The sequence below is a fragment of the Ovis canadensis genome, chromosome 14 (assembly GCF_042477335.2).
Source record: "Ovis canadensis isolate MfBH-ARS-UI-01 breed Bighorn chromosome 14, ARS-UI_OviCan_v2, whole genome shotgun sequence".
NCBI lineage: Eukaryota > Metazoa > Chordata > Mammalia > Artiodactyla > Bovidae > Ovis > Ovis canadensis.
In genome coordinates this window covers 74,247,287-74,274,990 of record NC_091258.1, presented here as the reverse complement: position 1 = coordinate 74,274,990, position 27,704 = coordinate 74,247,287, and the positions used below count along the sequence as shown (strand labels likewise).

General features: G+C 40.1%; 1 protein-coding gene across 4 annotated transcripts in view; it reads left to right on the top strand.

Annotated features, from left to right (window-relative positions):
• LOC138419226 (zinc finger protein 665-like) overlaps positions 1 to 18,635 on the top strand; it is a 31,943-nt gene extending 13,308 nt beyond the window's left edge. The window contains exons 4-6 of one of the 4 annotated variants that reach the window (XM_069551789.1): positions 4,267 to 4,393; positions 6,908 to 7,150; positions 13,462 to 18,635. In XM_069551789.1, coding sequence (XP_069407890.1) covers positions 13,539 to 15,143 — 1,605 coding nt within the window. In that variant the 5' untranslated portion in view covers positions 4,267 to 4,393; positions 6,908 to 7,150; positions 13,462 to 13,538 and the 3' untranslated portion in view covers positions 15,144 to 18,635. Of the gene's footprint in view, positions 1 to 4,266; positions 4,394 to 6,907; positions 7,182 to 12,505; positions 12,750 to 13,461 lie in introns of all 4 variants that reach the window. The other 3 variants (XM_069551788.1, XM_069551790.1, XM_069551786.1) reach the window with 3 other exon arrangements.
• Positions 18,636 to 27,704: the final 9,069 nt, after the last annotated feature.

Sequence of the window (27,704 nt, the reverse complement as noted above, 5' to 3'; positions counted from 1 at the left end):
CATATATTTAAAAATTTCCCATGAATTTGTATGTAATTTTTTTCTTAGACCCCTTTGCGGTGTAAGAGTGAGTTGTTTAATGTCCACATTTGGGGAATTTTCTTTTTTTCTTGTGTTTATTTCATTGTTAGGGAACATACTTTTATGGTATCAGTCTCTTAAAATGGTTAATTTTGGCCTAACGTGGTCTCTCATAGACAATGTTTTATGTGTCCTTGAGATGCATGTGTTTCATGCTTTTGTTGGGCTGTGTGATCTGTGCATGCCTGTTCAACTTGGGCATTGAAAACTTGTACTACTGTGCCGCTATTTCGGTCTTCCTTTCCTTTAATGTTTGCTTCATTTTTATGAGATATCTAATGTTAGCTGTATATATATTTTTCTTCTTACAGCTTTTTGGTAAATTGACCGTTTTATCATTACACAGTGTTTATCTCATTGCACTTTTTTTTTCTTCAGTTTATTTTATCTGATATAACAGTCTCCCGTGCTCTCTTTACTATGGACTGTCTTTTGCCATCCTTTCACTGTTCACCTTTCCATGTCCTTAGGTTTGTGAGTACTACCTGTTTCAACTCTCTGACAAACTCTGCGTCTCTTGCCCTGTAGTTTTCCTCCTTTTACTTCTTCTGGTGGCCCCTGCCCATGCGCATCATATGGTGGCGAAAGACAGGCACCCTGGACAGCTCCTTTCATGCCACTGTAATTTCAGAAGGAATGTATTGAATGTTTCCTTCCCATCATGATGTGCCGGGGTCCAGCCCCGGTGGATCCAGGGAATTCGAAGGGTGGACGGCGTCGGCGTGGAAAGACTTGTTTATTTATTAATGAAAGATTAGATTAAGAAACTATAGTGTAGTAAGAAGATTAAGTGGAGAAAGAGGGCTGAATAGCTTGGTTTACGCAGAAGGCCAATAAAATTCCAGACAAGGAATTTGCACCATCTACGTTGGGCCACCGGCGCCCACTTGAATATCTAAGGGTGCCTCGCCTTAAGCTCCCTTTCTCGCGGGTCTTAACAGCCGGGGCAAGTAAGTAGACCTGGTGAGCCTCCGCGCTCCAGGTGGAAATTCAACCCGAAATTAAAGTAAAGAGCAGAGAGAGGGAAAGAGAGAGGAGAAGAAAGAGAGAGAGAGACACGGGGGGAGCCAGAGTGCCAAGAAACCAGGCCGGGAGACTAGTTAGAGAAGCTGGTCCAAGAAGCTGGCCCCCGGCCCCAGAAGCTGGCCCCGGGAAGCTGGCCCCCGGCCCCAGAAGCTGGCCCCGAGAAGCTGGCCCCCGGCCCCAGAAGCTGGCCCCGAGAAGCTGGCCCCGGGAAGCTGGCCCCCGTCTTTTATTGTTCAGAAGGCCTTTTATACTTTTGATAAAACACAGAGATCAATGGGTAACACAAGATTATGTAGCGTTCGCAGCTCAGGCTCTTTCTATACATCATTTGGTATACAAAAGGTCTCAGGTGATTTACATTATCTTCTGGCCAAGAGGCTTGTTAACACTTTTTGGCTCTCTTCCTTAATGAATGTTAATCTTGTTTCCCCTGAAGTGTTTTTCTTTAATCTACATCTCCTTAAAGCATTAACATTAAAGTTACATCTCTATAGAACAAAGGTGCAGGGGGACACAACAAAGAAGGTACTTAACTCAAAGATCTAATGTTGCTAACACAAGGTCTACTACTTGTTTTTCTAACTATATCTACAACTAAAGGATGTGAAAATTTGGCAGCAAATATTGACCCAACAAATGAAACCTTTAACCAGTCCTATTCTAAAGATTTTGACGCCTCGGAAGCTCCTACATTCCTAGGATGTTTTAAGCTTCCTGTGCCTCCTGCGGTCAGGAGGCCTCAAACAATCACACGCGCAGCTGTAGGAGTCCTGCAGGCAGGCTAGAAAGCCATCAGAGGGTTTTTTGGATTGAAACACTCTTTCAAATGCAGAAGACTAAAGCCCTGAATTGACTTTTTCCAGAAAATGTCAGAAGAGTGGAAAAGCAGAGCACAAAAGCCGGCAGATTTTTGTTGGGGTACATGCTTAGGAATTTCCAGAGGGGTCCCTGAAGTCTGAGCACGCCTTGCGTATGTCAGCTTCCTTCCTCATGACCTTGTCACGGGCGGGATTCCTCACACTGGCTCCCGGCAATGATGTTTCTTGAGATAGTCTTGCTTAATAACTTTATTTTTTTCCATATTCTTTTTTGCCATGATTTTTAATTCTCTAAGAAGTTTTTGTACTTTACTATTGTGATAATTTTTTTTTGGTCATAATCTAGGACTCTTCTAATATCAAATCTCTATTTTATTAATGGAAAAAAAAGCAAAGAAAGTCTTTGGCTTCTGTTAATGCCTTGCTATGTAAATTTAAATGGATAAAATTGTATTTGTACTTTTGTATATGGTAATTTTCTTATGAATTGAGTTCAAGTTTTTTTTTTTTAATGTTTTTAATAGTTTTCCTTTGGTAGCCTAATATAGAATCCTGTTGACAAACTCAGCTGAATACAAAGGATATATTTTTATCATCTGAAATATGCTGAAATTCATGTGAATAAAAGGATGACATAAAATTGTCCAAAAAAATATGTCAAGAGACAAATCCTCTCATGTCAGTTAATTTTTTATAGATAAGCATGGATGCATGTGCAAGTCTGTGGTTTAGATAGAGGACATCATGATTTAAAAACTACATATCACCTTTTTTTTTTTCAGTTGAAATTATGTTATCAGTATAATCTGTGGCCTTGAAATTTTCTAAGCAATCCTGTTAGTGTTTTAAGTAGTAAATTACTAACAGTTGTGTTTCTATATCCACGTCTATAATGACCTTTCATGCCATTCCACATTGTTCACCTTGGACTTTTTTTTTTTTTCACATTAATACAATATTTATTTGTTTTCCTTCTGTCAACCCCTGAGCCCATCACTTTCCCCAGGCTACCTGAGGAGTTACAGGAAAGAGAACATACTGGGTAGACACAGGAGAAAGAGCTATGGGAGGTGGAAACAGCTCCTTCACATCGTGAAGAAGATGAGCTAGACCACCATCAGGCAAAACAGCCCATAGCCTTTGAGAGGGCCAAGCCCATGGCGTAGAAGAGCTACTGTTTCAGAGAAGGATTCCTGGCTGAACAGTGATGAAGCTCCCGAACACAGTCCCACTTCCAGCCCCGGAGCCAGCCACCCCTTCTGTGGCAGCTCCAGCTCCAGGGAACTTGGCTGCTGTGTCAAAGTCCCTTGAAATGGCACTGGTTTGGAAGCTGTGGCTAGGAGTAAGTGAGATGGTCTGGGGACCTGGGGCTGCCAAGCTGCTGTGGCTCTCATCAGTCAGTGTCTCCAGTCCTTCACCACCACTGTGGACAGTGATCACTCAACAGAGGGAGGAGGTTCTTCTGATCAGGGAGGAGGTGGAGACGAATTTGGCACAGGCGTCGATTTTCAGGGGATGAAGGCCTGAGGCCCTAGAGCTGCTCCCCCTGCAGAGAAGACAGAGAGGCAGGGAGGAGGCTCACCTTGGACTTCTTTCAAGTTTTCTTTAGGAGCCCTCTGTCAAAGGACTTTCAGTGTTCTCTGTATTACTTAACTGTTAGATGCTTAAGCTTCAGTTGCTGAGCCCAAGCCTCTGAGTTCAGGTGCTCTGTATAACATTTCTTACCTTGTTGATCTGAGTCGAGTTTCTCAGAGTGTCTGTGACACAGTTTTTCTTCTGTAAGGTGGGAACACATGGTTCTTTAATGAGCTATTATATTGATGACAGGTTCTTGCCTGTAAAGTACTTATTTAATGTTTAGAGTAATACTACAGTAATTTAGAGCAACAGGAAGCCTTCAGATAGTTTTGGTCCTTGCTGCTGTTATCAACGTCATAACTGAAACTTTTGACCTTTCCGTTAAAAGTGCCTTGGACTTTGTCATCTCTGAAGACACCACTCATGCTGTACCTCATCGAGATAATGAGTTGCACTCACTGGGTAGAACATAATATCTGACACTTCTGTATAGCCAAAACAGTGTTGAGCTTTATTCAAATATATTTCATGGATTTTGAACAGTGATGAAAAATCCATATTAATTGGAGGATCTCATAACGCCATATGAAAAAACATAAGAAATTAAAATTAAGAGATGCATAATTTCTCCAGATACCCCTGCATGGATCTGTTAGAACACATACTTCAACCAAGTCAATCCGTACCCCTTACCACCCTTTCTCTTTTGCATGAAAATGAGAACTTTTCATGGCCCTTTTGGTGACATGTGGTTTCATTTCAGGAACGACTGACCTCTGAGGATGTGGCCATCAAATTCACTCAGGAGGAGTGGGAATTCCTGGATCCTGCTCAGAGGGCCTTGTACAGGGATGTGATGCTGGAGACCTACAGGAACCTGCTGTCTGTGGGTGAGGATGACTTCCTTCCAGAGCTGCCCTTGGGTATCTGCATTTTCCTTGTGTGCCCCTTAGGAGGCCCTGATGTCTTTCATGTGAGAGTTCTGGTGACTGGGGCATGACACAGGTTCACAAGGTTAAACTGACCCTCTTCAGATGCTGTGTCTGTTTCATGTCACATCTGAGGTTGTCCCAGAGCTTAATTATGTACATAGCTCACTGGCAAATGTTAAAAAAAAAAAAACGCCAAAAAACCCGATTTCCTAGTTTCTGCCTTTTGATTTTGGCTCAGTGTTTAAAAAAATCCACAGCTCTTTAGATTTGTTTCTTCTGATAACCCTGAATATCTATTTCTTTTTATTTGTTTTTGCTTGCTTTTTTTTTGGCTCCACCATTCTGCAACTGGGATCTTAGTTCCCTAAGAATTAAACCTGCACCCCCTGCATTGGAAGTGAGAGTCTTAACCACTGGATCACCAGATGAGTCTCAGAATTTCTGTTTCTGATCTGAATATTATCTTCACATTGGAGCATGTGAAAAAGCTCTGGATAGTGGGGAGTGATGTAAAAATAGCCAAAAATACAACATGTAAAGAAGAATGAGTATCTCAAAAGGGCTGTTTTTTTCTGTTTAGGAGTGGGACAAGCTGGTGGATGGGATCCGCTGTGGTTGTTACTTAGGAAAATGTAAGGAGAGTGGGTAGAGAGATTGTCTTTTTGATCCTAGATCCTACGAGGGGAGCATATGTGGATCTCACAGGCTCTTAGCTTGCCGTCTGTAGGTCGAGCGCATGGTCCCATCTCAAGATGCTGTAATGTCTGACCTTCATGTTGTATTTTTACTCTTGTGCTGCTCTACCCAGTCTGGGAATGTCAGCTGTTCCCGATGTTACATTCTCCTTACTTTGTATCATTTTACCACCTAAATTTCTTTGAAATATATCCCTGAGGGTCTGAAAGTTTATCTGGTTTCCTTGCTGTGATAATCCACCTATGTTTAATTGGCAGCCTCTGCTGAGTCTCTGTGGAGTGGATTTACTAACAGACACTAGTCCTAATGTTATTTTCTTGCTCCGCACAAACTCACCACTTGAAGTTATCCAGTAGAATGGTCAGTATGTTCTAAGATTATGAGAGAGAAAGTATCACGAGAGCCTGTTACATCTTTCTAGGTTATTTCCTGGCTTTGGAGACTCTGTCAAGGGCACCATGACAGTGTTGTTCCTGTATATCAAGGACCATATATTTTAGCCTCTGTAAATGGTATGGGAATTTAGCCCAGGACAACTTGGTCCAAGTTCACATTCTCGTATCTATTGGGCTGTTGGTTACACTGTTGTTCTGTGCATTGTCAGTATTTTTTTATTTTATCATTGAGTTCAAAGTTCTGTGTTACTCTTACTGTTTCTGTTCTGTATTTGCAACACGTTGGATGGTTTATTGGGGAATGATCCCTACGGCAGAACTGGTGATCTCAGTCCCTCTTAAAATTTTTATATATTCTTTATACTCATTTACTATCAGATGTATGATTTCCACATATTTTCTCTTTTACTATTGATTGTCTTTTCAAACTCACTGCACTTTAATGCATAGTTCAGTTCAGTTCAGTTGCTCAGTCGTGTCTGACTCTTTGTTACCCCATGAATCGCAGCACACCAGGCTTCCCTGTCCATCACCAACCCCTAGACTTTACTCAAACTCGTGCTTCGAGTTGGTTATGCCATCCAGCCATCTCAGCCTCTGTCGTCCCTTTCTCTTCCTGCCCCCAATCCCTCCCCACATCAGGGTCTTTTCCAGTGAGTCAAATCTTCGCCTGAGGTGACCAAAGTATTGGAGTTTCAGCTTCAGCATCAGTCCTTCCAATGAACACCCAGGACTGATCTTGTTTAGGGTGACTAGTTTGATCTCCTTGCAGTCCAAGGGACTCTCAAGTGTCTTCTCCAACACCACAGTTCAAAGGCATCAATTCTCTGGCACTCAGCTTTCTTCACAGTCCAACTCTGATATCCATACCTGAGCACTGGAAAAACCATAGCCTTGACTAGATGGACCTTTGTTGGGAAAGTAATGTTAATGTCTCTGCTTTTGAATATGCTATCTAGGTTGGTCACAACTTTCCTTCCAAGGAGTAAGTGTCTTTTAATTTCATGGCTGTAGGTTATAATTTTGATATAGTTCAAATTATTAATATCTGGTTTTATTTTGTGGCCTGTGGTTTTGTTGTTACATCTGGTAAATCATTTGTGGGTCTAATTTCCAGAAACATTTCCTGCATGTTTACTTCTAGGAGTTTTATACATTTGGGACTTAGGTTTAAGTCTTTAAACCATTTTGAATTCATTTTTGTCTATAGTGTAAGATAATGTTACAAGTAAATTCTTTTGCTGGTGGGTATTCAGTTTTGTCAACATGTCTTATTTCATAGACTGCTTCCAACATTTAGTAGTTTTTATACCCTTGTGAAACATTGTTTGAATATCTCCACAAGAGGTGTTTTTGTTTTTGTTTTAACCATTCTTTTTAGGTATGCTGCTGCTAAGTCACCTCAGTCCTGTCCGACTCTGTGCAACCCCACAGACGGCAGCCCAACAGGCTCCGCTGTCCCTGGGATTCTCCAGGAAAGAACTCTGGAGTGGGTTTCCATTTTCTTCTCCAATGCATGTATGCACGCTAAGTCACTTCAGCCATGTCCGACTCTGTGCGACACCATACACAGCAGCCCACCAGTCTCCTCTGTCCCTGGGATTCTCCAAGCAAGAATGATGGAGTGGGTTGCCATTTCCTTCTCCCCTTTTTAGGTATAGTTAATTTACAATGTTGTGTTTCAGGTATACAGCAATTCACAAGATACTTAATATAGTTCCCTGAGCTATATCGTAGGTTCTTGTTGTTTATCTATTTTATACATATATTCAATTCAGTTCAGTCACTCAGTCATGTCCGACTCTGCGACCCCATGAATTGCAGCATGCCAGGCCTCCCTGTTCAGCACTATCCCCTGGAGTTCACCGAGACCCACATCCATCGAGTCTGTGATGCCATCCAGCCATCTCATCCTCGGTTGTCCCCATCTCCTCCCACCCCCAATCCCTCCCAGCATCAGCGTCTTTTCCAATGAGTCAACTCTTCTCGTGACATGGCCAAAGTACTGGAGTTTCAGCTTTAGCATCATTCCTTCCAAAGAAATCCCAGGGTTGATCTCCTTCAGAATGGACTGGTTGGATCTCCTTGCAGTCCAAGGGACTCTCAAGAGTCATCTGCAACAGCACAGTTCAAAAGCATCAATTCTTCGGCACTCAGCCATCTTCACAGTCCAACTCTCACATCCATACATGACGACAGGAAAAACCATAGCCTTGACTAGACAGACCTTAGTCAGCAAAGTAATGTCTCTGCTTTTGAATATGTGATCTAGGTTGCTCATAACTTTTCTTCCAAGGAGTAAGCGTCCTTCAATTTCATGGCTGCAGTCACCACCCGCAGTGATTTTGGAGCCCCAAAAAACAAAGTCTCACACTGTTTTCCACTGTTTCCCCATCTATTTCCTATAATGTGATGGGACCGGATGCCATGATCTTTGTTTTCTGAATGTTGAGCTTTAAGCCAACTTTTTCGCTCTCCTCTTTCACTTTCATCAAGAGGCTTTTTAGCTCCTCTTCACTTTCTGCCATAAGGGTGGTGTCATCTGCATATCTGAGGTTATTGATATTTCTCCTGGCAATCTTGATTCCAGCTTGTGCCTCTTCCAGTCCAGCGTTTCTCACGATGTACTCTGCACATAAGTTAAATAAGCATGGTGACAATATACAGCCTTGATGTACTCCTTTTCCTATTTGGAACCAGTCTGTTGTTCCATGTCCAGTTCTAACTGTTGCTTCCTGACCTGCATACAGATTTCTCAAGAGGCAGGTCAGGTGGTCTGGTATTCCCATCTCTTTCAGAATTTTCCACAGTTTATTGTGATCCACACAGTCGAAGGCTTTGGCATATTCAATAAAGCAGAAATTGATGTTTTTCTGGAACACTCTTGCTTTCTTGATGATCCAGCGGATGTTGGCAATTTGATCTCTGGTTCCTCTGCCTTTTCTAAAACCAGCTTGAACATCAGGAATTTCACGGTTCACGTATTGCTGAAGCCTGGCTTGCAGAATATATATTAGTTTGTATATATTCGGACTCCTAATTTATTTCCCCCTTTCCTGCCCCAGCCACCATCCTGCACTATCCCCTTTGGTAACCATAAGTTTGTTTCTTATGCTGGTGAGTTTATTTTGTGAATAAGTTCATTTGTATCATTTGTTTCAGTTCAACATATAATATCCTATGATATTTGTCTTTCTGTGTCTGATTTCATTTAGAATAATCCCTAAGTTTGTCTATATTGCTGCAAAAGGCATTACTTCATTGTGTTTTATGCTGTGGAGGTGGCAACCCACTCCACTGTTCTTTCTTGGAGAATTTCATAAACAGGGCAGTTTGCAGGCTGCAGGCCATGGGATCTTAAAGAGTTGGACATGGCTGAGCTACTTTCACTTCACAATATTTCCTTGTATGTAGGTACCACGTATTCTTTATCCCTTTGTCTGTCAGTGAACATTTAGGTTGCTGCCATGTTTTGCCTCATGTAAATTGTGCTACTAAAACATTGGGGGTGAATGTATCATTTTGAATGTTTTCATCCTTTCTGGATATATGCCCAGGATTGGAATTGCTGGTTCATGTGATGGCTCTATAGTTAGTTCTTTATGGAACCTCCATGCTATCCTCCAAAGTGGCAGTACCAATTTATGTTCCTTCCAACAGTGTAGGAGGGTTCGCTTCTCCACACCCTCTCAAGCATTTATTGTTTGTAGACTTTTTGATGGTGGTCATTCTGACCAGTGTGAGGTGATACATTTTTGTGGTTTTGATTTGCATTTCTCTCCTAGGTAGAGACATCAAATATCTTTTCAGGTGACTGTCGGAAATCTGTTTGTCTCCTATGGAGAAATATCTGTTTTGATCTTCTGCCCAGTTTTTGATTGGCTTGTTTGTTCATTGTTTTATGTTAGGCTGTATGAACTGTTTGCATATTTTAGAAATAAATCCCTGATAGGTAGCATCGTTTGCATATACAGTCTCATAGTCCAAAAGTTGTATTTTTGTTCTTTTTTTTTTGGTTTCCTTTGCTTTGCAAAAAGGTTTTAAATTTAATTAGGTCTCATTTGTTTGATTTTGCTTTTATTACCATGACTCTAAGAGATAGATTCAAAACAATTTTGCTGACATTTATGTCAGTGTTTTGCATTTGTTTTCCACTATGAATTTCATAGTATCTGGTCTTGCATTTAGATGTTTAATACATTTTGAGTTTATTTTTGTATGTGGTGTTAGAGAATGTTGTAATTTCATTCTTTTTCATGTAACTATCCATTTATCCCAGCATCACTTATTAAAGAGACTTCTTCATTCTATGTTCTTTCTTCCTTTTTATATAGAATAATTGACTCTGAGTAAATTGGTTTATTACTAGGTTTTCTGTCCTGTTCTACTGATCTGTGTTTCTGTTTTGTGCCATCATCATACCACTTCCCTGGTGGCTCAGATGGTAACGTGTCTGCCTACAATGCAGGAGACCCAGGTGCAATCCCTGGGTCCAGAAGATCTCTGGAGAAGGAAATGGCAACTCACTTCAGTATTCTTGCCTGGAAAATCCCATGGGTAGGCTACAGTCCATGGGGTCGCAAAGAGTCAGACACGTCTGAGCAACTTCACTTTTTCTCTGATGACTGTAAGTTTGTAGTATGGTCTGAACTCTGGGAACATGATTCCTCCAGCTCTGTTCTTCCTTCTCAAGATCGATTTAGATATCAGAGTCTTTTGTATTTTGGTACAAATTAAGTTTTTCTTTGTTTTATGAAATATGTCGTTGTTAATTTGATAAGAGTTGCATTGAATATGTAGATTGCCTTGGATAGTATGGTCATTTTGACTGTTCTTTCTTTCAATCCAAGAACACAGTATATGTTTCCATCTGTTTGTGTCATCTTTGCTATCAGTCATCAGCATCTTATAGTTTCATGAATACAGTTCTTTTGACTTTTTAGGTAGGTTTATTCCTTAGAATTTTATTCTTTTCTCTGAGATGGTGAATGGGATTGTTTCATTAATTTCACTTTCTCATGTATCATTATCAGTGTATAGACATGTAGCAGTTTTCTATATATTATGTATCCAGCAAGTTTACTCTCTTCATTGATAAAGTCTAGTAGTCATCTGGTGGCTTTGGGATTTTCTGTGTGTAGCATCATAGTGACAGTTTTACTTCTTTCTTCTTTCTTTCTTTCTTTTTTTTTTTTACTTGAATTCCTTTTATTTCTTTTTCTTTTCTGATTGTTGTGGCTAGGACTTCGAAAAATTTGGCCAGTAAAAGTGGCAATAGTAAACATTCTTGTCTTATTCATGTTGTTAAGGGGAATGCTTTCAGTTTTTCCTTGTTGAGTATGATGTTAGCTGTGTGTTTGACATATACAGTCTTAATTATGCTGGGGTAGGGACCATCTGTGCTGACTTTCTGAAGGGTTTTTATCATAAATGCCACTTGAATTTTGTGAGAAACTTTTCTGCATCTATTGATGATCATATGGTTTTAAGTCTTCAACTGTTACTGTGATGTATCAGTGATTAACTTGTGGATATTGAGAAATCTTGCATCCCTGCAATAAATCCCACTTGATCATGGTATGATCCTTTTATGTATTAGTAAGTGTTTGAATCTGCTCTTTTGAACTCAGGGGAGGTCTAGGAGAATAAAGCCTTTTTCTACAAAAAGGTGTTGGATGCCTCAGAAAGGCTTTTGTAACTGGGAAGGTCCTCCAGAGTCAGTTTCAGTCCCTCCTTTGATACTCCTCGATCTTGAGATGAACATGTGTGGAAGAAGAAACAAAATAAATGTCCAATAGAGAGGTTAATCATACTTGGCAGAGGAACCCAGATTTAGATAGCCTTTTCCTGAATTTTCCTTCTGATTTCTGCTAATAAGATTGTTACACAATATCCTGGAATATTGTGTATGCTTTTCTTGAATATAAGCATTCCATTGTAACTTACAAAATTCACAGTTGGATACATTACATTGTAAATAGTATAATAGGTATTATCCTGCTTTCTCCATATATCACAGTCACTTTTAAAATCTCTCTTGTTTCTGTCCCATACCCATAGTATAATGCCCATGAACTTGCTGAACCAGTTCTTTTCTCTTAAGGTCAGGATATTAGTTTGTGCTCTCAGTTATTTTCACAAAGACATGGCAGGCACAAGCTGATATCTGACATAAACCTGTGTACCCTATGCTCCACGCAGACCCTTTCTTCGTCCTGACCATTCCTCACATAGTACTTTGATATGGACGGAAACATCGTTCTTACCTACCACATCCCTCCACCTTTTACATACTCTCACTGTAAAGATAATCTCTGGTCATTTATTGAACAAGTTTCTCAGGACATGACCTAAATCACTCTGTGCATCCATGATGACTCACTACCCATTTCTAGATGGGATGGTTGAATAATAGTTAAACAGACTACTTCTATATGGTATCTTCCTTGATATTTTCTTTCCAAGTTCCTTGTATTTTTTAAAAATATTTTCTAATCTATTCATTCAGTGGATGGTCATGTTTACAAATAAGTTTTCTCAGTCTGTATGTTCAGATTCATATCCTGTTTCTATTACCACTTTGTGCACCAATTGGGTGTGTCTTCTGCTCTGATTAAAAAACATGTTAATTTACCTCAAGCCTTTCAAAGCAAATTAGTGCTGTTGGTTGGCTTACAGTAGTGCATGTTTTATAGTAAATAATCAAAATTTACTTTTGTTTAAAAGATGTAATATTTATATTCTGTCATGTTCTTTATGATATGATGTTATCTACATTATATCTTTTTAAAATTTTATTAATGTTATAATTGAAGTATAATTGCTTTACAGAATTTTGTTGTCTGTCAAACCTCAACTACATTATATCTTGTATGCGTTTCACTTGCAACATTTTTCAGCAGTATTGTGTCTGACCCTAGTCAATAAATACCCAAAGCACTCACTTTTTATTTATTATATTTTGGTGCCATTAAACCAGGTAATTAAGAATAGTGCATGGCTAGAGAGAAGCCTTCCTTGGTGGCTCAGTGGTAAAGAATTCACCTGCTAATGCAGAAGATGCAGGTTTGATCCCTGAGTCAAGAAGATCCCATGGAGAAGGAAATGGCAACCCACTCCATTATTCTTGCCTGGGAAATCCCATGGACACAGGAGTCTGGTGGGCTACAGTCCACAGGGTCGCAAAGAGTCAGGCACGACTGAGCGACTGAACAACAACATAGGTATGCATTGCTTTGATTATTGGCTGTTAGAAAACTGGTGACTATTTTACATCTTAAATTATGTGTCATTTACAGATGATGGTCTTTTAGCATATATTCTGCAATACAGCTGACACATACTACTTCTTAACATTGTAAAATGCCTTTTCTTTTTGGGTATGTAGTTCTATAGCAGATTTAGAAAACTATGTTGTTTCCAAAAAATTGTTTTAGTCATATTCTTCATTTTCTCATTTGTTTTCAATTGTAAACGACCAATTATGTATAGTTACTTGGGTAACCTTGCTTTTGGATTATTTACTATCACAGTATGTAATATATTGTTTAGAATTTATTTATGTACTGTAAGTATACAGAATACAATGATAGTGTAATGTTTTTCTTTTCAATTTGAGACAACTGTTGATTGATAGGTTCCTAGGGGTCCTGGTAGAAAAATACTCCTGTTTCTGAGACTTGGCATAAGATTGTCCAATGTGAGTGTGTTTGGCATATGGTTTTTAAAACTAAGCTACCTTAACAGTGAATTTATGTTATGCTTTCTTAAGTTAAGAATTCTATTCCTTTAGTGTTTCTAAAAACTTAAGGTCATCATTGTGGTGTTTCATAACTTGGTGTTAAGTATTACTTTTAGTGTAATCTATATTCACCATGAAAGATTTATTTTTGAATTATTGTGAGCAGGATACCTGTGGTTCTTTTTATCTTGTAGATATCTCTCCTACATATGTGATCAAGGATTTACAACCCAAAGTGAACAGTGATAAACGAGAAACATTCCGAACATTGATGCTGGGAAGACCTAAAAGCTGTGAAATCAAACATGTTCATCTTTGGGAAAGTCAGGAAAATATGTGTGACTTTGAGTGTCAGGGGAGAGATGACAAAAGAAATTATAAAGGCACACCTGTAAGCCTTAATGGAAGTGTGCCTGATGGAAGAGATTCATATGATGGAAAGGATGCAGGAATCAAGCCCTTTGGAAACAGGCTTGGATTTAAGTCTCAGGAGAAACTGCAGATACTTCAAACTGGCAGGATAATTTCTGAATATAATAGAGTTGAGAGGTCTGTCGACAACAGTTACTCATTTTCACCACTTCAAAGAATTCTTCCTTGTGTCCAAACTAGTGTTTCTAATATATATGGGAATGATTTTATGAATCCTTCAGTAGTATCGCAAGACCTCAAAGCACACAGGGAAAAACCTTACAAATGTGATGAGTGTGGCAAGGCCTTTCGTGTAAAGTCAGTCCTTTTAAGTCATCAGACAGTTCATACTGGAGACAAACCTTACAAATGTGATGAGTGTGGCAAGGCCTTTACTCACAGCTCAAACCTCAGGAGACATCAGAAAATTCATGCAGGACAGAAATTTAAATGTGATACATGTGACAAAGTCTTCAGCCGAAATGAAAACCTTGCTGGTCATCAGAGGATTCATACTGGAGAGAAACCTTACAAATGTGATGAGTGTGGCAAAGTCTTTTCTCACAGATCAACCCTCAGGAGACATCAGAAAATTCATATAGGAATGAAATTATTTAAATGTGATATATGTGACAAAGTCTGCAGCCGAAATGCAGACCTTGCTGTTCATCAGAGGGTTCATACTGGAGAGAAACCTTACAAATGTAATGAGTGTGGCAAGCAGTATAGTTACTCTTCACAGTTAATAAGTCATAAGAGACTTCATACTGGAGAGAAACCTTACAAATGTGATGAGTGTGGCAAGGCCTTTCGTGTTAAAACCTTCCTTATAAGTCATCAGACAGTTCATACTGGTGAGAAACCTTACAAATGTGATGAGTGTGGCGAGGCCTTTCGTCTAAAGTCAACCATTTTTAGGCATCAGACAGTTCATACTGAAGAGAAACGTTACAAATGTGATGAGTGTGGCAAGGCCTTTACTCACAGCTCATACCTGAGGAGCCATAAGAAAATGCATACAAGAAAGAAATTATTGAAATGTGATATATGTGACAAAATCTTCAGACGAAATGTACACCTTGCTGGTCATCAGAGGGTTCATACTCGAGAGAAACATTACAAATGTGATGAGTGTGGCAAAGCCTTTTGTGTAAAGTCAGTCCTTTTAAGGCATCAGACAATTCATACTGGAGAGAAACCTTACAAATGTGATGAGTGTGGCAAGGCCTTTCGTCTTAAAACCTTCCTTTTAAGTCATCAGACAGTTCATACTGGTGAGAAACCCTACAAATGTGATGAGTGTGGAAAGACCTTTCGTCTAAAGTCAACCGTTTTTAGGCATCAGACAGTTCATACTGGAGAGAAACCTTACAAATGTGATGAGTGTGGCAAGACCTTTCATGTAAAGTCAATGCTTTTAAGTCATCAGACAGTTCATACTGGAGAGAAACAAGGACAAATGTGATGAGTGTGGCAAGGCCTGATGTAGGGAACAAGGTATAAGGAAGGTTGAGAAGTGCTTGTAAACGAGACTCTCTACAAGGGCTGAACATTCTTGCAAACGAGATGTTCTGCCCAGTGTAGGGAACAAAATATAAGGAAGGTTGAGAAGTGCTTGCAAACGAGACTCTCAACCAGGGCTGAACATTCTTGCAAACGAGATGTTCAGTCAAGAATCCTCTGTTCCCGTGGGAAAAGAACATTTCTTGCACACAAGGATGTTTCTCTGATTCCTCAAAAGGAACAGACCCTGGGACAAAACGGATTCTAAGTTGATAAGGAACTTCCCGAAAAAGTCTTAGCTGCAGTACATAAGGTAAAGGTTATCTCACCCTGTGTCTGGGCACTGTATAGTGGCTGAATTATGGTGTTTGGCAACTTGCCCTATAGATTGTTGTGCAAAAGATATAAAGTAAAGCAGCTGCAAGAAGCAGCAGTTGTAAAGTAAAAAGATTCAAACCACTCTGCAGTGTTGGTGTTTCATTCCGTCGCCAGCATCTGGCGCCCAACGCGGGGCCCAACCAAACCAAAACGGTAAGCACCCTGGGCAAAACGCTGAAAGGGGGACTTTCGGCAAAAAGAAAAAAAGAAAAGAACCGAAAGGGTAAGCACCCCGGGGCGAGATGCTGAAAGGGCGACTTTTGGGAAAAAGAAAATAAGAGAAAAAGAACAGAAAAAAGAGAAAAGAAAAAGAAAAAACCTTGGGGAATTCCCCGTCTTTAAAGTCACAATATATGGAGCTGGTTAAGGGGCTCCTGCTTTCTATAGGAATTACAACGTCTACTCGCCGTTTGAGTAAGTTGTTCTGCGTCATAGAGCAGCACTGCTATTGGTTTCAGTATCAAACAAAAGTACAGCTGAATTTGAAGGAATGGAAAGTGGTAAAGAAGGACTTAAGAAAGCAACATCAAAAAGGAAATGTGATTCCTTTAAGGCTCTGGACTCTATGTAGTGCTATAATGCAAGCTTTAAAATTAATGGCTGCTGATGGTGAGGCCATCTCATGTTCTTAAGGATGATTCCCTGTATGAGGATGTGCCTGTGAGTGAGGAGAAGGAAGGCGAATGTGAGGAGGGGGCTTCATCTCGGCCTCCGCCCAAACCTCCGGATGACAGTACAGATTCATTCACAGAGACAGATAGAGATGTGAGTTTGGGGGAGGATTCAGATTCTATAGAGGCAATGACCACTGCCTTTTGGAAGGTTTTATTAAATAGAAAACAAATTCCAAGGCTGTTAACCCTTCTGCACCACCTTACGCATCCTGATTTCCGGTAGCTATCGACAAGGCTGAGTTATGGAGAGAGAGTCAGTGGTTTTGGAAGTACGGGCAAAGTATATTTTGGGAAATGCTTATTAATGACTCTCGTCCTTTAATGTCACTGACTATTAAAGATAGACAGTTTGAAGGATTAGTGGATACAGGAGCAGATGTTTCAGTTATTTCTCTCCAGCAGTGGCCTAATGACTAGAAAAAAGAAAAAATTCCTCTTGTTTTAACAGGCTTAGGATCTATAGCAGATGTGTGGAGAAGTGCTAACCTTTGTCATGCCAATTGTCTAATGGAAAAAAAGTAGTTTTTTCTTTTTACATTGTTAATACACCTATTAATATCTAGGGAAGAGATCTTTTACTTTCTTTAGGAACAACACTCACCATCTTGTCAGAAAACTTGTAGCCACTGCTCAGATTCCTGGAGCTCTCCCATTGAAATGGTTAACTGATGTCCCTAAATGGGTTGAGCAGTGGCCGCTTCCAAAAGTGAAGCTCGAGGCTTTAGAACAATTAGTAGAAGAACAGCTTCAATCTGGCCATATCGATCCACTTCTGCTTGGAATTCCCCTGTTTTTGTCATTAAGAAAAAATCTGGTAAATGGAGAATGTTGACTGATTTAAGGGAAGTTAACAAATGTATAGAACCTATGGGAACTTTGCAATTAGGTCTCCCTTCTCCTGCTTTGATTCCACAGAATTGGATTTTGATGGTTTTAGATTTGAAGGATTGCTTTTTTACTATTCCTTTGCAAGTAAAAGATAGAAATAAATTTGCTTTTACTTTTCCAGTGTATAATCACGGGCAGTGTCAGGTAACCTTACTATTTGGATGGGAAACTTTACTTTGAATATTAATGATCCTAGAGGGCCGTTTCAAACTCATTTGTGTATTAATAAATCTTACTGTGCTATATAGCATGTGTAAAATTTCCTTATTCTTTACTGTATGGACAATGGATTTGGAATGAAATTTTGGGAGTTATATCATGTTCTGATTGTAACTTGACTCAACGTATAAACCATTCCTGGTGGGAAAATGTTGAAAACAAGATGGTCCATTCCAGTAATTACTCTTTGATTATTTTGAAAGCACGGACTGAACTGTGGTTGCCTGTTAATCTTACTCGACCTTGGTCGGACTCTTTTGCTGTCACTCATCTTGTGAATGCTGTACAAACTCTTCTCCATCGATCCCGAAGAATGCTTGGCATTGTCATCGCATCAATTCTCACTGTGGCTTCAATAACAGCAACAGCAACTGTAGCAGGTCTTGCTTTCATCAGGGCATACAGACTGCTGATTTTGTCAGGGAGTGACATAAGGATGGTCATTTATTGTGGCAACAACAGCCTGATTTGGACTCTCAATTGGCTACTGATGTATTGAATTTACAACACACTGTTTCCTGGTTAGGAGATCAAGTGACTGTGTTAGCTACAAAAAATGTGTTAAAATGTGATTGGAACTCATCCCACCTATGTGTAACCCCTGTTCCCTTTAATATGAGTGAGAGTTGGGGAAAAGTGAAAAGATCTTTAGTGGGACACCAGAATTTAACTGCTAAAATTATGGAATTGGAACAAACTATATTGTCAACTTTTAGTAAGACGCTGCCTGATATTATTGGTTCAGATATACTGAAGAGTCTTCAAGAAGGATTAGATAACCTCAATCCTTTAGGGCATGTATCTACATTGTTAACAACATCCTTTGTGAATACTTGGTTAATTGTTGCTAACAATTGAAAGAAGAAGCTTGAGTATTCAAGTGCTTATTCAGCACCTTCAAGAAAAGAAAGGGGGAGATGTAGGGAACAAGGTATAAGGTAGGTTGAGAAGTGCTTGCAAACGAGACTCTCAACCAGCGCTGAATATTCTTGCAAATGAGATGTTCAGTCAAGAATCCTCTGTTCTCTTGGGAAAAGAACATTTCTTACACACAAGGATGTTTCTGATTCCTCAAAAGGAACAGACCCAGGGACAAAATGGGTTCTAAGTTGATAAGGAAGTTCCCGAAAAAGTCTTAGCTGCAGTAAATAAGGTAAAGGTTATCTCGCCCCATGCCTGTGCACTGTACAGTCGCTGAATTATGGTTTTTGGGAACTTGCCCTGTAGATTGTTGTGCAAAAGATGTAAAGCAGCTGCAAGAAGCAGCAGTTGTAAAGTAAAAAGATTCAAACCACTCTGCAGTGTTGGTGTTTCATTCTGTCGCCTGCAGCCTTTACTGACAGCTGAAACCTCAGGAAACATCAGAAAATTCATACAGTAAAGAAATTATTTAAATGTGATATATGTGACAAAGTCTTCAGCCGAAATGCACACCTTGCTGGTCATCAGAGGGTTCATACTGGAGAGAAACCTTACCAATGTGATGAGTGTGTCAAGGCCTTTCATGTTACGTCAATCCTTTTAAGTCATCAGATAGTTCATACTGGAGAGAAACCTTACAAATGTGCTGAGTGTGGAAGAGTCTTTAGTCAAAAAACACATCTTCGACTTCATTAGAGAATTCATACTGGAGAGAGACCTTTCAGATGTGATGAGTGTGGCAAGTTCTTCAGTCGAAAGTCACACCTTACAAGTTATCACAGAATACATATAGAGAAAGCTTTCAAATGTTTCAAGTGTGGAAAATCCTTTACTCAGGTCTCAGCACTCACTAAACATCAGAAAATCCATACATGAGAGAAATGTATGTGAATGTGGTATATGGTAGAAGTCTTCAAAATTCAAAGTTCAAAATTCACAGCTTTCTGTTGGTCAGAGAATTCGTCTTACTGACAAACCATACAAATATCATGAGTGTGGCAACATCTTAGGCCTCATGAGAAAATTCATACTGGATAGAAGCCAGATATATATGTATTTATTAGGTCTATAGAACATGAATTCATTCTAGAAAGATTCCTCACCAATTTCACAAGTGTAAAAAAAAAAACAAAAACGAAAACAAAAAAATAACCCTATCCTCACAGCTCATGTCTCGCCATTAGTATCAGAGTATCCTGGAGAAAACACACAGCAATGTAATGTGTGTGGCAAGGATCTTACCCAAAATAGGAACATAGTGGAGCCAGACTCAGTGGTTGTGGCAAATCCTTTACCTTTTTCACTATATGTATTCTCTGATGACTTAATTCAGGTACTCAGCAACTGCAGTAAGTCCATATTTGAAGAGAAACTATAGAGATCTTGTCATGTAAAAGAAACCCAAATTCTAACTCAACAAAGATGATTCTTTGGGACAGTAGTCCACCATCTCTTTGGTCTCCTGGCTTTCTGAATAAAGTCACTCTTCCTTGCCCAACAAGTAGTCTCTCAGTTGATTGAGCTGTTGTGTGGTGAGCTCTAAGAGCTTGGCTTTGGTGATACATTGATCAAACACATTTGCTACATGCTTTTCATGATGCTCTTTGGGAAGGAATCAGTGAGATGAAGGGGCCGACTTCATTAGATATGATTCATTCACTTTCGTGTTTCCTGGAAAAACATACAGCCTGAATTATGAAATTCAAAGGTGTGTGTGAATTAGCAAGAGGGAGGGCAGAAAATAACGTAAAACTAGGACATGACTCATGGTCAGTAGGATCAGGAAGCCCTTCCATACATAGTCCAGCCCGTTATAAAAGATAATGTTCTACCAACTGACCTTGAACAGAGTAGGCAAGATGTTAAAAGGACTGGGCTTTTCTTCGGAGGAGAGGGACAGTTACCAGGGACTGATGGTGTGCTAGGAATGATGCATAGGAAAAGGGTCATGTGCTCCATTGGATAGAAATAACTGTTGTGTGTGTGATTAAAGAAGAGTTACTCTTATTTGTGGAAATTGAAGACAGAGCTGTCACGGTCTTTGTAGACCAGGAACTGGGGACTGGAGTCGACGAGAAGAAGGATGCAGGGGACCCAAGTCTCGAGTGAAACCGGGTGCTTTATTTGAAGAAACACGTGTTTATTATATCTTCATACAAGGCAGCTTTAGGCAGTAAAAAGTATTGAGCAAAAACAAAGCCAAGCAAATAGCAATCTTCAAAGGGCCAGAAAGCATTCCATATCCTGAGAAAGAGGGGCATAACTGAATAGTTTACCTTTAAGTAAAAAGTCATGGAAGGGAGTCACTGAAAGAAATCCAAGCAGGTGCCCTTTCTCATGACCTCAGTCCTGAGAACTGCCTGCACCTCTGCTCGTTCCTGTTTTCCAAGAACTGGTAAGGAATAGAGAGTCCTTGAGAAATGGCACACAAAAGAAGAAACTAACATATTGGATCCCTTAAACTTGAACATCCCCTGACAGTTCCCCCTTTTTATTTTTTCATAATTGGAGATGACTGTAGATACTTTTGTGAAAAAGGGCCCTGACCAATTGAGTTTGTTTAGTTTGAACAATTTAGTTGAAAGGCATCAGTATGTTACAAATATAATCACCAGGATAATTATAGTTCCAGATCCAATGCTATGTGTAATGCCTTGAAACCATCTTTGAGGGTCTAGCCCATATAATTGATCAGCTAGATGTTCAGCTAAGGTTTCCAAATGTTGGAAGAGGGTAGACTCTTAGAGAAGGTTTCAAGGATTTCCTTTTGCAACAATTGTACATTTAAGGAAGCATTATTATCCATATCTTGCAAATGAAATTTGATTTGTTCCCAATTGTAAGCACTATGGTTTAACCGAAGACAAGTGATACAAAATTGAGTGCAATTCCAATCACAATATAATAATACTTGTTTTTGTGAATCTATTAATTCATCTCCAACCCATTGGATGGCTGTTTTTAATTCCTGAATTTTATCTTGAACTTTTTCATCTATCTGAACCTGAGTGACCCATATAATAGTATGAGCATCTTTAGTCCAATTTTGAATAAAGTTTCGTGTTTGAAGTTTGTAAAACAATGTCTGCGACAGCGGCAGTGGTGCAAATGGCTATTAACCCCAAAATGCCAAGAATCAACCATCTGATGAATCGCTTAGATCTTCGGAGTAATTTAGAGAGCAACTGGGAGACAAGTCTTGCCATGGGATCCTCTTTCCAGGGTTATTGGAGATCTACTGGCAGCCACAGACTATGTCGAGATCGAAGAATCAAAAGGGATTCTTTCTTTTAGAAAAATAGAGGAATAAAGTATACAGTTTGCAAATATACAAGTCACAGAACGTAAAGTGTTTTTAAATTGTAAGTTTCCTATGGCTATAAAGAAAGGAAGGGGAACACAAACGTATAAAATATGAATGATTATAATGGAAAGGATAGTTACTATGGTCCCTGTGAAATATCCAGTCCAACTTCCATGTTTTTCAGTATTTGGAGCAAATTTCCAGATGTCCCATTGTTCAGGCCCAATTCATTTATTTGAGGGTGAAGAGGTGCCATTCCGCCGTCAAGCTAGGCAAGGAGTCCTTTGTCATGGAAGTGTTCCATTGAACTGTTGGTAATCTTCCATGTTAGTTGAGTAACATAATCACACATAGTACTATTAATATCATCTGAGAAGTTAGATAACCACATACCATAGGGTCCCCAATCAGCAATGCTGTAATTAGCCACAAACATTAATTTCCATGATTTAGCTTGACATCTATCTCAATAAACAGGAGTATATTTAAAGTCCTTATAAATAGACCCCTTGCATTCCAACTTTTGTCCTTTTCCTAGAGTCCTGGTAGTATTGACATGGTTCTCATAAAGGGACAGGGCAGTAAACAGTCTAAATGATGTGTAGAAGTTCTTTTTTGGAGGCAGGATGAAAGCCCACGTTTGTCGACTAACATGCATAAAGGAAGGATTTTATAGCCTAGAGGAATGTTAATTAATCTTCCTTCTTCCTCGGGATGAGAGGGCCCCTCCAAGCTCCAAGGAGGAGGCATATGTACTGAGTCAGTAGTGGATATGACCGGTTCTATATCTGTCCATTCTACAACCTGCAGTAAAGTGGGGTTAGGTATATAAACCCAATAAGTATGATTAATCAAGGCAGCCTGAGTGGGAGAAGGAAAAGCAAGCAAAGCAAGCATAGCAACAAAAATATTTTCTGGATTTGTGGCATTCCCTGTTGAGAAACTAGATTTTCAGCTTGATTAGTAAGGGTTTTTATCTGTCTCCAAGTGGGGAGATCATAAGGTCAAGGACCTTGAGTGTGGCATTTCTTAGAAAATTTTAAAGTTGCCATGGCTTGTACTGGAAACTCCTCCTCCTGGGGATTTCACCTACCGGGGTCCAGCCCCGGCAGGATCCAGGGATATCCTCAGGATGAACGGCATCGGCGAGGGGGGAGGAGAGAGAGAGAAGAAAGAATAGAGGCTGATATTCCTTGGTTTACAAAGAAAGCCAATAAAGCCCCAGACAAGGGACTTGCTCTGTTCACGGAGGCGGCAGGCACCCTCTCGCCAGAGTGAAGACGCAGAGCGCCTTCTTGATTGGGTCTTAGAAGCCCAGGCAGAAAAGTGAACTCAGAGAGCCCCTGTGCTCCAAGGGATCAGCCTGAAAAAGAGGGAGGGAAAGGGAGAAAGGGAAAGAGAAAGAAAGAATGACACGGGGAGACCAAGCTTTGGTGAGCAAGGCCCATAACTTTATTTTCAAAAGGAACTTTTATACTCTGACTTGTACATAGAGGGAAATGAAAAATGCAAAGTCATGCAGAGTTAGCCCAAACATTCCAGCAGTTTTGCCCTTATTGAAACCAGGATTTTTTCTGCATACCTTTCCCATAAACAATGTTGTGTACATTATCTTCTGGCCTTGGAGGCCTATGGGCATTTTATGACCCTCTTTTGATAAAGCCTGCTCAACCAGAAAACTTATTTTCCCTTGAAGTGTTTTTTCTTTATATTTCTAATCTATGTCAGCCTCAAAAAGTGCTAAACAGAGTTACATTCTCACTGAGCAAAGGTGCAATGAGTTACAACAAAGAAAGAACCAATTAGCTCAAAGATCTGATGTGGTTAATTCCAAGGCTACTACTTGTTTTACTTACATTCCAACTACATTAACTATTGCAGGTACACAGTGGATAAGGGATATGGGAAGTTGGCAGCAAGCATTGGCTCAACAATGAAATCCTACACCAGCACTATTCTAATAATTTTTAACTCTTTGAAAGGCTCCATATTTTTAGAATGTTTTAGGCTTCTCGTGCCTCTCACGATTGGGAGGCTGTGAACAATCACATGCTTAGCTGCAAGAGTCTGGATAAACCTGTCAGGCAAGCTAGGAAGCCATCAGAGGGGTTTGAATTGAAACACTCCTATCATGGCTGGGAGACTTATTAGCTAAAGCCCTAAGTTGACTTTCTCCAGAGAAAGGTGGTCGGGGATAGTCCCCTGTTAATGTCAGAAGAGTTGATGAAACGCATAAAATAGACAGTTTCTGGTTTTGGGGTAGATGCTCAAGCTGGCCTGCCGGGGTCCAGCCCCGGTGGATCCAGGGAATTCGAAGGGTGGATGGCATTGGTGTGAGAAATACTTGTTTATTTATTAATATAAGATTAGATTAGGAAGAAATAGTGTAGTAGGGAGATTAAGTGGAGAAAGAGGGCTGAATAGCTTGGGTTACGCGGAAGACCAATAAAATTCCAGACAAGGAATTTGCACCATCTATGTTGGGCCACCAGCGCTCGCTTGAATATCTAAGGGTGCCTCGCCTTAGGCTCCCTTTAGCGCGGGTCTTAACAGCCAGGGCAAGTAAGTAGACCTGGCGGGCCTCTGCACCCCAGGTGGAAATTCAGCCTGAAATTAAAGTAAAGAGCAGAGGGAGGGAAAGAGAGAGAGACAGGGGAAACCAGTCCAGCGACTGGCTCTCCTTCTATTGTCCTTCAAGGCCTTTTATAATTTTGATTATACATAGAGATCAATGGGTAATACAAAATTATGTAGCATTCGCAGCCCAGACTCTTTTCTGTATATCTTTTTGTATACAAAAGGTCTCAGGTGATTTACATTATCTTCTGGCTAAGAGGCTTGTTAACACTTTTTGGCTCTCTTCCTTAATGAATGTTAATTTCGTTTCCCCTGAAGTGTTTTTCTTTAATCTACATCTCCTTAAAGTGCTAAAGTTACATCTCTATAGAACAAAGGCACAAGTGGGTTATAACAAAGAAGGTACTTAATTCAAAGATCTAATGTTGCTAATACCAGGTCTACTACTTGTTTTTCTATATACCAACTATATCTAAAAATAAAGGATATGAAAATTTGGCAGCAAGCATTGGCTCAACAAATGAAACCTTTAATCAGTCCTATTCTAAAGATTTTGACTCTTCGGAAGCCCCTACATTCCTAGGATGTTTTAAGCTTCCTGTGCCTTCTGCGGTCAGGAGGCCTCAAACAATCACATGTGCAGCTGTACGAGTCCTGCAGGCAGGCTAGAAAGCCATCAGGGGGGGTTTTGGATTGAAACACTCTTTCAAATGCAGAAGACTAAAGCCCTGAATTGACTTTTTCCAGAGAATGTCAGAAGAGTGGAAAAACAGAGCACAAAACCCAGCAGATTTTTGTTGGGGTACATGCTTAGGAATTTCCAGAGGGGCCCCTGACGTCTGAGCACGCCTTGCGTATGTCAGCTTCCTTCCTCATGACCTTGTCACAGGCGGGATTCCTCACACTGGCTCCCGGCACAGGTCCGGGGGGTCCCTCGAGTCCTGATCAGCCTTGCTCGTCAGGTCTCCTCCACATGACCTTGTCATGGGTGGGATCTCCCGTGCTGGCTCCCGGCATTCACCGTTTCTTCTCTGTCTTGAATGCTGGTGGCTCCCCTGGGGCGGATCTTCCAAAAAGGAAGACAACTGATTTCGTTGGGTCCATCTGGAGAAATAGAACCATACCCTTTTCCCTGTAATATTAATTTTCCAATTTCCATTGTTTAGTCAACCCATCTTTATATCAAATGGGCAGAGGAAGGGAGGTATCCTTTAATGCCTCGAAATGTTTTTCTGCTTTTGTCAAAATATCCCCTTGCAGTAAGTTAAAAAAGTTTTTAAACAAATAAAGCTGTATTAGCGGTAGTTACAGGATTAAGGAATATATTGTGTTGGAATCTGTTGGGGTCATTTAATGGACCGGAACCTGGCGGTCTGTTGTTGACGATAAGAAAGAGAAACAGAGAGAGAGAAAGAAAGAAAGACACAGGGACCGAAGCTCTGGTGGAGCAAAGGTGCTTTAATGATCTTTCTGTGAGTATATATAGGCTGTTGCACAAGAAATTTCTTTCGATAATGATAAAGATCAGAAAACCATATGTACAGCAACTGTTACCAAGGGAACAAGGAATTAATAATGGTCACAAGGTCAGGAGACAATCCATATCTCAAGAAAGAGGATTGAGACTAAGTAGCTTTGTCATAAGGAGAATGTTTACTGAAGGAGATTCAAGCCTGTCTCATCCTGTGACCTCAGTCCTGGGAGCGGTGTGCCATTCCACTGGTTTCTGACAACAGAAACTGATAAGGAACAAAGGATTTATGAGAAACAGCATGTAGGAATCCTCCTGTTAGACATTCCCTGACAATTCCCCCTTATTTATTTATAATAATTGTAAAAAGGGCTCTGACCATTTGAGTTTGTTTAGTTTTAACAATTTTTGCATGAAGGCAACAGTAAAGGACAAATATAATTGTCCAGGCAATCACAAAAGTTACAGTTCCAGACCCGATGCTATAAGTAATGCTTTTAAACCATCTGTGTGGGTCTAGCCCAGATAATTGATCAGCTAGTTGTTCAGCTAAAGTTTCCAAATTAGTGGAAGAGGGCAGATTTTTAGAAAAGGTTTCAAAGATTTCTTTTTGTAATAATTGTACATTCAGAGAAGCATTATCTGCATGTTTTGTAAATGAAATTTGATTTGTTCCCAGTTGCAGGTACTATTATTGAATTGAACAGGTGTAACACAAAATTGAGTAGAATTCCAATCACATTTTAGCATCACCTGTTTTTGTACATCTATTAATTGGTCTCCAACCCATTTGATGGCAGTTTTTAGTTCCTGTATTTCATCTTGAATATCTTCATGTATCTGATCCTGAGTGGCCAACATAATATGACCATCTTTAGTCCAATTTTGGATAAAATTACGTGTTTGAATTGAGTTTGTAAAGCAATGCCAGTGACGGCAGCTGTGGTGCAAATAGCTATTAATCACAAAATGCGAAGAATCAGCCATCCAATGAATCGTTTAGATCGCCAGAGCAGTTTAGTAAGTAACCAGGAAGCAAGTCCAGCCATGGGGCCTTCTTCTCAGGGACGCTGGAGATTTATTGGTAACCACAGACTACGTCGAGATCAAAGAATCAAAAGGGATTCATTTCTTAAGGAAACAGAAGAGTTAAGTATATAATTTGCAATTTATACAAGTTACAGAATGTAAAGTCTTATTGAATTGTAAACTTAGAACAAAAGGAAGGAGAACACAAGCTTGTATGAAATATGACTGATTATAACGAAAGAAATAGTTTCTGTGACTACAGTTGGTCCCTGTGAAATGTCCAGTCCAAATTCCAAGTTCTTGGGTGGATGCAGCAAGTTTCCAGATGTCCCATTGTTCAGGCCCAATCTGTTTATTAAGGACGATTTCAGGATGGGGTGGGGGGGGGGTGCCATTCCACCGTCAACCACCCAAGAAGTCCTTTGTCATGGTAATGTTCCATTGTAATGTTACTAACCTCCTATGCTACTTGAGTAGCATAATCACACACAGTACTGTTAATACCATCTGAGCAGTTAGATAATCACATACCATGGGGTCCCCAATCGACAATTGTATGATTAGCTACAAACATTAATTTTCCTGATTTGCCCTGACATTTGTCCCAACGAACCGGAGTATATTTAAAGTTCTTATTAGTAAACCCTTTGCATAGTGTTCTTTGTTCTTTCCCTAAAGTTTCAGTAGTATAAACATGGTTCACGGACAAAGAAAGGGCAGTAAATAATCTAAGCTACACAGGGCAAAAGCCCAAGTTTGTCAGCTAACGTTTATGCATAATTTTGCTGGGCCCATACACAAAGGAAGGACTTCATAACCTGCTGGTGCTGCTGCTAAGTCACTTCAGTCGTGTCCGACTCTGCGACCCCATAGACGGCAGCCCACCAGGCTCCCCTGTCCCTGGGATTCTCCAGGCAAGAACACGAAATGCATGAAAGTGAAAAGTAAAAGTGAAGTCGCTCAGTCGTGTCCGACCCTCAGCGACCCCATGGACTGCAGCTTTCCAGGCTCCTCCATCCATGGGATTTTCCAGGCAAGAGTACTGGAGTGGGGTGCCATTGC